Source organism: Sinocyclocheilus grahami, unplaced genomic scaffold (assembly GCF_001515645.1).
Source record: "Sinocyclocheilus grahami isolate Dianchi unplaced genomic scaffold, SAMN03320097.WGS_v1.1 scaffold2357.1, whole genome shotgun sequence".
Classification (NCBI taxonomy): domain Eukaryota; kingdom Metazoa; phylum Chordata; class Actinopteri; order Cypriniformes; family Cyprinidae; genus Sinocyclocheilus; species Sinocyclocheilus grahami.
Window position 1 is genome coordinate 19,711 of NW_015507536.1, and position 10,835 is coordinate 30,545.

At 37.7% G+C, this 10,835-nt stretch overlaps 1 protein-coding gene across 1 annotated transcript; it reads right to left on the minus strand.

Annotated features, from left to right (window-relative positions):
* Nucleotides 1–6,387: 6,387 nt before the first annotated feature.
* Nucleotides 6,388–8,971, minus strand: LOC107574831 (tripartite motif-containing protein 16-like). The gene is made up of 6 exons (XM_016261269.1): nt 8,378–8,971; nt 8,160–8,234; nt 7,822–8,055; nt 7,585–7,735; nt 7,413–7,472; nt 6,388–7,128 (listed from the first exon to the last, which is right to left on the minus strand). The coding sequence occupies exons 1-6, from the start codon at nt 8,966–8,968 to the stop codon at nt 6,581–6,583; spliced, it is 1,659 nt and encodes a 552-aa protein (XP_016116755.1). The 5' UTR covers nt 8,969–8,971; the 3' UTR covers nt 6,388–6,580.
* Between the last annotated feature and the right edge of the window lie 1,864 nt (nt 8,972–10,835).

Here is a 10,835-nt window from a genome sequence, read left to right on the forward strand (position 1 = left end):
ATGATCAGAAGAAATGGACAGCACCTGAGAAAATATATGAGTGTCACAGCAAAGGGTCTGAATACTTAGGACCATGTGATATTTCAGTTTTTCTTTTTTAATAAATCTGCAAAAATGTCACAACCATGTTTTGACCAAATCTGAGATTGTCTGATTCGGTCTGATATCCTACAACTCAAATGATTCAAAATTCAAAAACCTGCTGCGATCTTTGTTTGGAACTATTTTCATTTACCAAATCGAGCAAAAACAGTCAACGTTGAAAATATATCCTTTCAATAAATTCAAATTGAAATATTGAACTAAAATGTATAGAACTAGGCTACTCGTTTCAACTCTTGTACAAAATGTCAAATTTGCAATCGTGGTTTTCAGGGGAAAACCTCACTCTTATGGTCGCGTCATGTTGCTTAACTAGGCTGTATGTTATAAATATAAAAACTAAGTTACATTTTTATGTTTATTCTGTGTGCACTTGTGTTTATTTGTTTTAATTTCTCCTTCGAGAATTTTTCACAGACAGGCTGCGTGAGCCTCAACTGGCGCGATCTTGTTACCGTTGATTATCCATTATCAATATCCGTTTACACCGAATGTAATAAAATCAGAATCATTCTCCCGAAATATCGGTGCTTTCCTAATTAGATGTTTTAATCATAGTTGTCCGGTCGGACAAGTAAAATTCCTTAAAAAAATCAGTTTGTCCCAGACAAGCATTATGTCGAGCTCTGTTACTGTATGTTGAATTCAACCCGCCAAAGTGGCTAGCGGGAGTGACCATGTTACCCGCCACCAGGGCCGTAGCTGGGGTTTGCGGGGCCCCAGTGCAGGTTGTACCAGTGGGCCCTGTTTGAAATTGTTCACTTTTTTTGTTCGTTCTATTTACTTATTTGTGCTATTTACACAATGTTTACGTTTTTTTTTCAAGTTTGTAGGTGTCCAGGTACAGAAACCGAATAATCAAATGTAAAATAGTACTGCATAATCTTCACTGTAAAATTACATATACAGTCAAACCAAAATTTATTCAGACACCTTCAACATTTCTCACATTATGACAGTTTATTTGCTATAGTTTAGAAAATGGTAATAAAATATGACAATAACTCAGAGTTAAACTGTCAGAACAAATTAATCTTGATAATGTCAGATAACTTTGATAGAAAGGTATGCAATGGATTACAATCAAACAAAAATTCAGACAACTGTTAGTATGACAGTATTTACACAGCTATCAATACTTTGTTGACCAATTACCAAGCAATGCTTAATTTTGTTCAGTCTGTGGAGTAAAAAGGTCGCATTAGCAATTAAAGAAAAAACACTTGGTCAGGTCAAAGTGTCGGAATAATTTTTGGTCCCACATTTTTTTAAAAGTACATTTTACTGGTAGTCCACTGTATGAAGAATTTTTGGGTATAATATGTCAGAGTTTACTTTATTTTGCTATCCTCACTTGCATAAATGAACTAGTGTCCTGCACCCACTAGTAAAAAAAAAATCTAAAATTATATCTGGTGTGTGAATGATTTTTGGTTTGACTGTGGATTAATTCTTGTTAAAACTACAAAGTAATTTAGTCAAGAGCGGTGAGTGATTTTCTTTCTTTCTCAAATGTATCTCAAATGAATGGAAATTTGATCTTCTACCATCTCTTACAGGCAACAGTTCATTTGAATCACTTTTACTATTACCCACCCTGTTAAAATCCATTGTGTAGTTGTTTATCGTCCCTCAGGTCAACTGGGCAACTTCTTGGAGGAGTTGGATGTGTTACTGTAAAACTTTCCTGAGGATGGTACTCTTCTGGTCCTGCTCGGTGACTTTAACATCCACCTAGAAAAACCCCAGGCTGCTGACTTCATCACTCTGCTCACCTCATTTGATCTCAAGCGAGTGTCTACTATGGCTACTCATAAATCATGTAACCAACTTGACCTCATCTACATGCGCTATTGCTCCACTGACAACACTTTAGTTATTCCACTGCACACCTCAGACCACTTCCTCATCACTTCTAACCTCACACTGACTCCTGACACAGCACACACTCCTCCGCAGGTCACCTTTCGGCATAATCTACGCTCGCTTTCTCCCTCTCGCCTATCCTCTATGGTTTCATCCTCACTTCCTTCACCCGCTCAGTTTTCAGCACTGGAAACAAACAGTGCTACTGACACTCTTTGCTCCATTCTAACATCTTGCTTAGACAACTTTTGGCCCCTTTCATCCAGACCAGCATGCACTACCCCATCTGCCCCTTGGCTGTTTTAATTTGCTCTAAACTCAGGGCTGCAGAGAGGACATGGAGCAAATCACAAAACTCTACCGACCTTAGTGTGTATCAATCACTCCTCTCTTCCTTCTGTGCAAATGTCTCCACTGCTAAAACGACATACTACCACAACAAAATTAACAACTGTTCTGACTCTCACACACTTTTCAAAACTTTCTCTTCTCTTCTCTGTCCTCCTCCCTCATCAACTCTTACAGCTGATGACTTTGCAATTTTCTTCTCAAATAAAACAAGATCCATCAGTGACCAATTCCCCACACCACAAACTGATGATAACCTCATAACGAAAAATACACACTCTCTCTCCTCCTCCTCTCCACTCTTAGAGATGGACGTTTCCAAACTTATCCTTTCCAATCATCCTACTACTTGTCCACTTGATCCTATCCCCACTCACCTCCTTCAGGCCATTTCTTCTTCAGTCATACCTGCGCTTACTCACATTATCAACACCTCTCTTCACACTGGTACATTTCCCACAGCATTCATGCGGACTCGGGTAACCCCACTGCTTAAAAAACCCTCTCTAAATCCTGCACTTTTAGAAAACTACAGACGGTATCCCTTCTTCCATTCATTGCAAAGACAAGCGAGTTGTGTTCAGCCAACACTCTATGTTTCTTGCACAGAGCAACCTCCTGGACAACAACCAATCTGGCTTCAAGAGTGGCCACTCAACTGAGACTGCCCTGCTCTCGGTTACTGAAGCCCTGAGACTGACAAGAGTGGCTTCCAAATCTACAGTACTCATCTTGCTGGATCTGTCTGCTGCTTTTGATACAGTTAACCACCAGATCCTCCTGTCCACCCTCAGAAAGATGGGCATCTCAGGAACCGCACTCCTGTGGTTCGAGTCCTACCTCTCAGGTAGGTCCTTCAGGGTGTCTTGGAGGGGTGAGGTTTCTAAGTAATAACTTCTTGCAACTGGGACTCCTCAAGGTTCAGTACTTGGACCACTTCTCTTCTCCATCTACATGTCGTCATTAGGATCTGTCATTCAGAAGCATGGCTTTTCTTATCACTGCTATGCTGATGACACTCAACTCTACTTCTCATTCCAACCAGATGATCCAACGGTAGCTGCTCGCATTGCAGCCTGTCTGAGAGACATTTCTAGCTGGATGAAGGACCATCACCTTCAGCTCAACCTTGCTAAGACAGAACTGCTCGTGGTTTCAGATTTAAAACTTTGCAGGATGTTTTCATTCACTTAGAGCTGTGTTACACACTGCATGAAAGATACTTTTTCAAAAATACATAATAGGGACACTTTAAGACTCTCAACTGTGTGGTTACAGAGTATATTACAATGGTATTGAACACAGCTGAGCCAATTATAATGAAGAGCTGGAAGTGTAAATTTTTATAACGTGTTTTGATACGTTTGTCTGGCTATAGCATGAGAAAACTGTAGCATAATGCTGAGACATCCCTGCTTATTTCAGCAAGACAATGCCAAGATTCATTCTGCATGTGTTACAACAGTGTGACTTCATAGTAAAAGAGTTCAGGTACTAGATTGGCCTGCCTGCAGTCCAGACCTGTCTCCAATTGAAAATGTGTGGTGCATTATGAAGCAAAAGATATGACAACACAGACAGTGGCGGAGCCAGCAACCAGTCTGTGGTGGCACAGCAATCTTAATTATTTCAATATAAAAATGTGTTTGACTATAAAGTCCTGGACTGTTTTAGTGCCTAAAACACAAATGAATACAATTAATTAATTGTAATTGGAAAAGTTGTGAATTAAATTGAGTAATACTGAGTGAATATTTTTTTTGTGTGTGTATTATTCCTCACCTCCAGGTATTTTAATAAAGGGGCTTACAATGGCTTTATTACTCAGTCAGCTTGGTTCTGGTTCTCAACACCCCGAAAAGCTTGTTCTCCAACATTGCATACTCATGGATGAGACATGCAGATAACTACATAGTTCAGTGTTTAGTCAACCTTCACTGAATTTTATATGATCAATGAACTCTGAAAAAGTAAACTGTAAACGTTTAACATTCCATTAGTTGCCAAAATAAATTAACTGCAACAATTCTATCATACCTAAATTGAACTCTGTGGAAAAGCAAAAAAAAAACTGTTCTCTTTTGAATCCCCATGTCCAAGAATGTGAAAAAGGGCAGAAGTCAACCTCATATAGGCCTAAATGCCAGAATGTAAAATTAGTTATTTTATGCATTTAAATATGGTTTCATTTTCATACTTTATAAATTAATGGAAAATTAGCGCATATTTTCTGCACTGTGCTCACATTTACTTGTGCATTAAATTACAAATAAAAAATTACACATCAGCTTGCGCCTTATATTGTGATCTCGAATTGCAGAATATTTTAGTACAAGCATTTGAGAGACATTCTTAGATGTGATGCATATATACACAGTTGCACAGTTTTTGCAGCTTTAATCCGGATGGATGGCCTGTTAGTCTGGGGCTGCCCACTTCTGCACGTGCGTGTGGACTCGAATGCCGTGACAACGTATCATGATCACGCATTAAATCAGTAGTAACAGTTCCCAATTAAATCCATTTCCTACTTTTTCTTTTAACCGGGTAAAATCCATGGCAATGAACGTCATCGGAAATGTTTAATCCACAAGCATTCTGAGTATTATTCCTACTTGCTGGCGTTCACATCAATCCACAAGTCGTTCTTTTAGGTTAGGCTATTTTAATTCAATTCGATGTAAAAGCAATACGATAAGTATGTTTTGCATCCTTTAACGTCAGCGAACATTGCAAATAAATTGGTTGCAAAACGGTATCCACTCACATGTTTAACTTTTTTGTCTGGTTGTTACGGTCAGAAAAAAATGTATATAGTCACATTACTATATGTTATAGCCTATGAGATAGCCCATGATCACTAGATTTTATGCAGGTGTTACTATAATGATTTTGTAAATGGTGATCAGCAACCAAATATTGTATATAATGTGGAAGTTACTGCCTTGTGCCTTAGCGTGACATCTCACTTTTTGCCGACAATGCAAAGGCAGAATACAGTAACTTCAAAATAGGGGTAAAAATAAAGTTTGAGCTCAAACTTTTTTATGTAGATAACTTCCATTACTAAAACATCTAATTGCCAGATTTCCAGTGTCCTACTATAATTAATTTGTCTGGACAAATAACAATTTTTAAAGTCATTTTTCTCAGTTTCACACTCTAGCGAGTTAAGGTCTTTTGCCTTTGTAGGGCATTCTCGGCTTTGTTGTTTCTTCAAATAAAGTCTTATTTTTGTCTCCTGGAACTCCGACTTTGAATATTTTTTTGCAAGACCTAGAAGATTTTCTCTACTACAGTATCAGGTTGGTATTTTCACAAAGTTTTTAAAACATTTTATTTTGGTAACATTATTATTTTATTTTAGGTGTGGTTTCTAAAACATTTTTAAAAAGTTGTACTAAAACATTACCTAACTCCAACCAAAATATTTTTTATAAAATAAAAATGTTTTGCGTTTGCTGGGAAGGTATCTGAGGCATTTCCAAGCGTCACCTAAACTACAGTAAATGAAAGGACAAAGTTCATATATTCATACAAGCAAAATCAAAAGCTTGTCCTCTCCTTTTAACTTGCTGATATCTCATATTTTACATTATTACACCTGACGTGTTTTTTTCCCCCAAAACGTGCATTATTTTTATCGTATGTTATATTTTCCTAACAATACAAAATAAGTAATAAAGTCTGCACAACTGAGGGTGTTATAATAAGAATGTTTAATGTTTGTTTAAAAATAAACTTTGTTTGCATCAAGCACAACTTTTCAACAAAACACCTGTTAACAAAAGTGTGAATTATGACACTTTGCAGGAGAAGACAATGTTTTGGATATACAGAGGCAAAAATAAGTTTGTGAACCATATACAGTCTATTACTAAATCCAAGGGTTCACTTACATTCTCCACCCTGAAATGTAAATGAATACTCACTGTGTTTAATAAAAAATATATATGAAAAGTTAAATTATTTATGTTATTAGGTCAGATAGTGTTTGTCTACAATTGTAAGTTATATTAAGATCAGACAACATTTGAGTAATCAGTGCAGAAAACCAGATACTTAGAAACTTATCCTTACCACTGTATTATTCAAAATAGTTTACTGGGAGATTTAAAAGCTACTTTTGACAGTCAAACAGGAGTTACATCAAATTTCTACATTCATTATCAGCTCTTACACAGCCATTATTATATTGATTTAATGAGACATTTTACTCTTAATATATCTGTGATTATTACACATTCACTAGTGGTATTTTTTACTAATACAAATAAAGACGACACAGTTTCAACCTTGAGTACCTATAAGGTCCAAACATGGCATAGAGCGGCTGAGTGAACGTGGTCTGGACTCTGTGGATGGGACTCATTGTGTCTGAGACGCTGTAGAAGGACAAAATCCCTGCGCTGTGATCCACATACACTCCTATTCTACTGGAAATTTGAGTTACAGGAAGGACGGTCTCGATGTTATTGTGCCAGAATGAGCAATAGTCTGGAGAGCAGAACAATCTCCAGGACTGATCATTACGTCCAGCATCGATCTCATCGCCCTCTCCCTTCCTCCTAATGCTCTTATATGCCACTGATATATCTACTCCTGATTCCTCATCACTGCTGCTCCACTCCACCTCCCAGTAACAGCGTCCAGTCAAACTCTCTCTACACAACGCATGACACCAATAATCAAATCTGTCTGGATGATCAGGATATCCCTCATGTAGTTTAGTGTAACTCATCACTGTGTTTCTCTCAGACAGATGGACCCCATTACTCACTGAGTTTAGATCCAGAGTCAGCTGACGGAAATCTGATGGAAAACACATAATCATTCATGAACTTCCATCATTAATATTATACTTTAGCTGGTCTATTTAAGTTTTATAACGATAAAGAAACTTTTTAAAAAGTTTTTTCATTTAGTGTCACAGATGCAACTAATCCATAATCAAATTCGTTTATCATTATTTTCATCAAGCCAATGTATTTTAAATACACATAGTAAAATGTAATTATTTAACATTAGCATAAAGCAGTCAGACTCTTCCACTAGACTAGATTTTAGACTTGTGTGAATTATTCATTGTAACTCACATTGTAGAAACTCCTCTCTGGTCTGATATTCAGGAGTCAGAATGACCTGGATGGTTTTAACTACAAAACATCTGTAGTTTAATTCTCAAGTCAAGAAGAAATTAAACTTATATCTGTTTATATATTTAATGAATGGTGTTGAACTAATTTCTGAGAATAAATCAGTGTTTACCTCTTGTAGATATCTTCTTTATGTCATCTATGCAGAACTGCTGCAGTTTGTCTCGGAGTTGAGAGACTGATTTCACTGCATCATTAAAAGACAGATGAGAACTGACAGCGAAGCTGTCTGTAGATCCAGAGAGAGAGACAGACTGCAAACTCTACAGTAACAAAGACAAAAACATTCTCTGTAATCACAAACGCTTGTTGAAGTCCTCAGTCCTGTGTTTAAGAAGATCTCTGTTACCTTGAGGAAATGAACATGATCATTTGTCTGTGAAATCTGCTTCAGTTCAGCATCTCTCCTCCTCAGATCATTGATCTCCTGCTCCAGTTGCTCCAGTTGTTCTTCAGCTCGACTCACTGCAGCTCTTTCCTGATCTCTGATCATCTGCGTCACCTCAGAGCGACGTCTCTCAATAGAGCGGATGAGCTCAGTGAAAATCCTCTCACTGTCCTCCACTGCTGTCTGTGCAGAGCGCTGTTATAGGACACACATTACAATCACACAGTGGGGTTCAGTGGGACTAAAAGCGCTCCAGCACTGGAGGAGACACTCAAGCTTTTCTTCTTCTCCAAACTCACCTTATGAGACTCCACAGCCTCTCTCAGCTCCTGAAGATCTTTCTCTTTCTGCTGGATTATTTTCTGTAATTTTCTCTGCAGAAAACAAAACTATGATTAAATCAACACTACCATTCAACAGTCTGGGGTCAGTAATTTTTTTTTTTACTGTTTTTGAAAAAAAAAGAAGAAAAAAGTATCTTCTTCTGTTGCTTATGAGATCCAGTATGGAGCAGTACCTGCTTCTTTTTTCTTTCTGCGGCAGTTGATACAATGTCATGATTTTTGTGTTTGTCTACTAAACACAGCATACAGATACACTGCTGGTCGGTACGGCAGTACATTTCCAGCATTTTATCATGTTGAGGGCAGATCATCTCCTGCAGTCTTCCAGTGGCGTCCATCAGATTGTGTCCTTTACCTCTGAAGAGATTCTCATGCTGTTCAAGGTGATTTTGACAGTAAGAGCTCTGACAGTCCAGACAAGATTTCACAGCTTTCTGTTTAATTCCAGTGCAGGAGTCGCAATGCACATCTCCAGATCCAGTGTGATGAACTGCAGGAGCAGCAGCTTGGAGTCTCGTCTTCTTCAGTTTCTCCACCATTTCAGTAAACACCACATTTTTACCTAAAACTGGTCTTGGTGTGAAGGTCTGTCTGCACTGAGGACAGCTGTAGATTCCTTTCCAATCCTCCTCGTCCCAGCAAACTGAGATGCATCTCATACAGTAACTGTGTCCACAAAGAATCGTCACTGGATCCTTCAGGAGATCCAGACACACTGGACACATGAACTGATCCTCAGCCCATGAGATACTGGCTTCTGCCATTTCACTGGATGAACACACAGAGAGATGATACACACTGCAGCTCGACAGTTGAGTTCCTTCTAAGAACTGGACAGTTTACATATCCTCCTGATTGATTACATGCTTAGTTTTACTGTAGGGAGTGATGACTGTAAATTGTTAATTTCTAGTGTTTTTTAATGACTACACTGTTTAGATGACAAAGCTGCCTAAAACACTAAAATACCCTGAACTAAATATGATTTATATCTTTGCATACTGATATCTGTACTTTAATAATACTAGCATTAACTATGCCACAGAATATTACAAATCACATTACAATATCATAACTGGATTATGATAAGACATGGGAGAGAATCACTGTTGCCCAGTATATTGACTCAATACAGGCGAATATGCATAACCACAAAACAAAACAAAAAACTCAAAAGTTTAAAAATGTGATCCCAATACAGAAGCTGAGTGACATTTCTAGCAGAACAATTAAATAAGGTTATTAACTGTGATTACATTTATATAAGACTATAATCTTTTTCAACACAAACAAGCACTATGAAGAAAAATGTTTAATAAAGTTGTACAAGCACTGAACTTTCTACAGGGGTTTAGGAATGTGACTGGACGGAAATGTGGTGGAGAAACTATGCTCATAATGTTCCAGTAGGAGTTAACATATCGTAACCACCTATAAACGGGGCACGTTCAAGCTCAAACCGGTGCGGAAACGGTGTGCAACGGGTTTGAGATGCGTTTTCTCTTGTTTGGTGGGTGTGTTAAACATTCTCCTTCTTTTTTTGCATGACTGGATTTGGACTGGATTTGGCGATTATTATGGCAACGTTCGCCTCGAGTCCATGACACGAGCACCGCTTTGACTGTACAAAACGCATCCAAAATGAGAGAAAGCGGCAGCCGCGCGGTGATTTGACCCCGTGCCGTGTCCTGTGTAAAAGGGGTTCTAGAACTGATTGATTGCTTTGCTCATCTGAAGCGCATGCGCACAGGAGCGGCTCGTCAAGGTAAAGTGCAAACATCATTTAAATCACCATATCGCATTTAGTTTTGAGTAGTATGAGGTTTCAAAGCATTTTAGATTGCATCTTTTTATTGTGTACGTTCATAGAGGGAGAGACGGGGCATGCAGTAGTGTGCACCGGTGGCTCGTCTGTGCAAAAGATCCAACAAATTAATGCATTGAAAACACAGATGGACAACAATTAAGTTTACAGAGTTTCAATGACAATTACAAAGAACAGGTTTCCTCAAATCCAGCACTGGAGGGTCACTGTCCTGCAGAATTCAGCTTCAACCCTGATAAAAACTCAGCTGCCTCTAGCTTCTAGTAACTCTGAAAACCTTTACATACAAGTTGCATATTTTTGTTTTTTGTTCAATTGTAAAGAACAAGAGTTAACCTTATTAACAGCAACCTTATTAAGAGGTTACAAGAGTTAACTAAACTAAATTTAGCTACAAATTAAATGTCTTGCTTTGGTCTACACTGGAAGTGTTCCATTAACTCTGCTCAACTATAATTACTAAAACTAAAACTGAAGCTAAAATATATAAAAACTTAATAGAAATGTGTTCACAAAATAAAAACTAAACTAAAACTAGCAAAACCATTAATGAAACGAACTAAAACTGAACTGAAATTATAGGAAATTTGAAAACGATATTAAAATAAAAACAAATTTAAAAATTCTAAACTATAATATCCTTGTTTCACAGACAGGGCTTAAACTAAGTCAATATTCGGCCTTAGTTCAATAAGGACAAGTGATTTTTATAAACGAGCCTTAGAAAAAACATTACTGGTGTGCATCTTGAGACAAAACAAAGGCACTGACATATTTTAGGATTAATCAGTGCAAGTTTCTTTCAG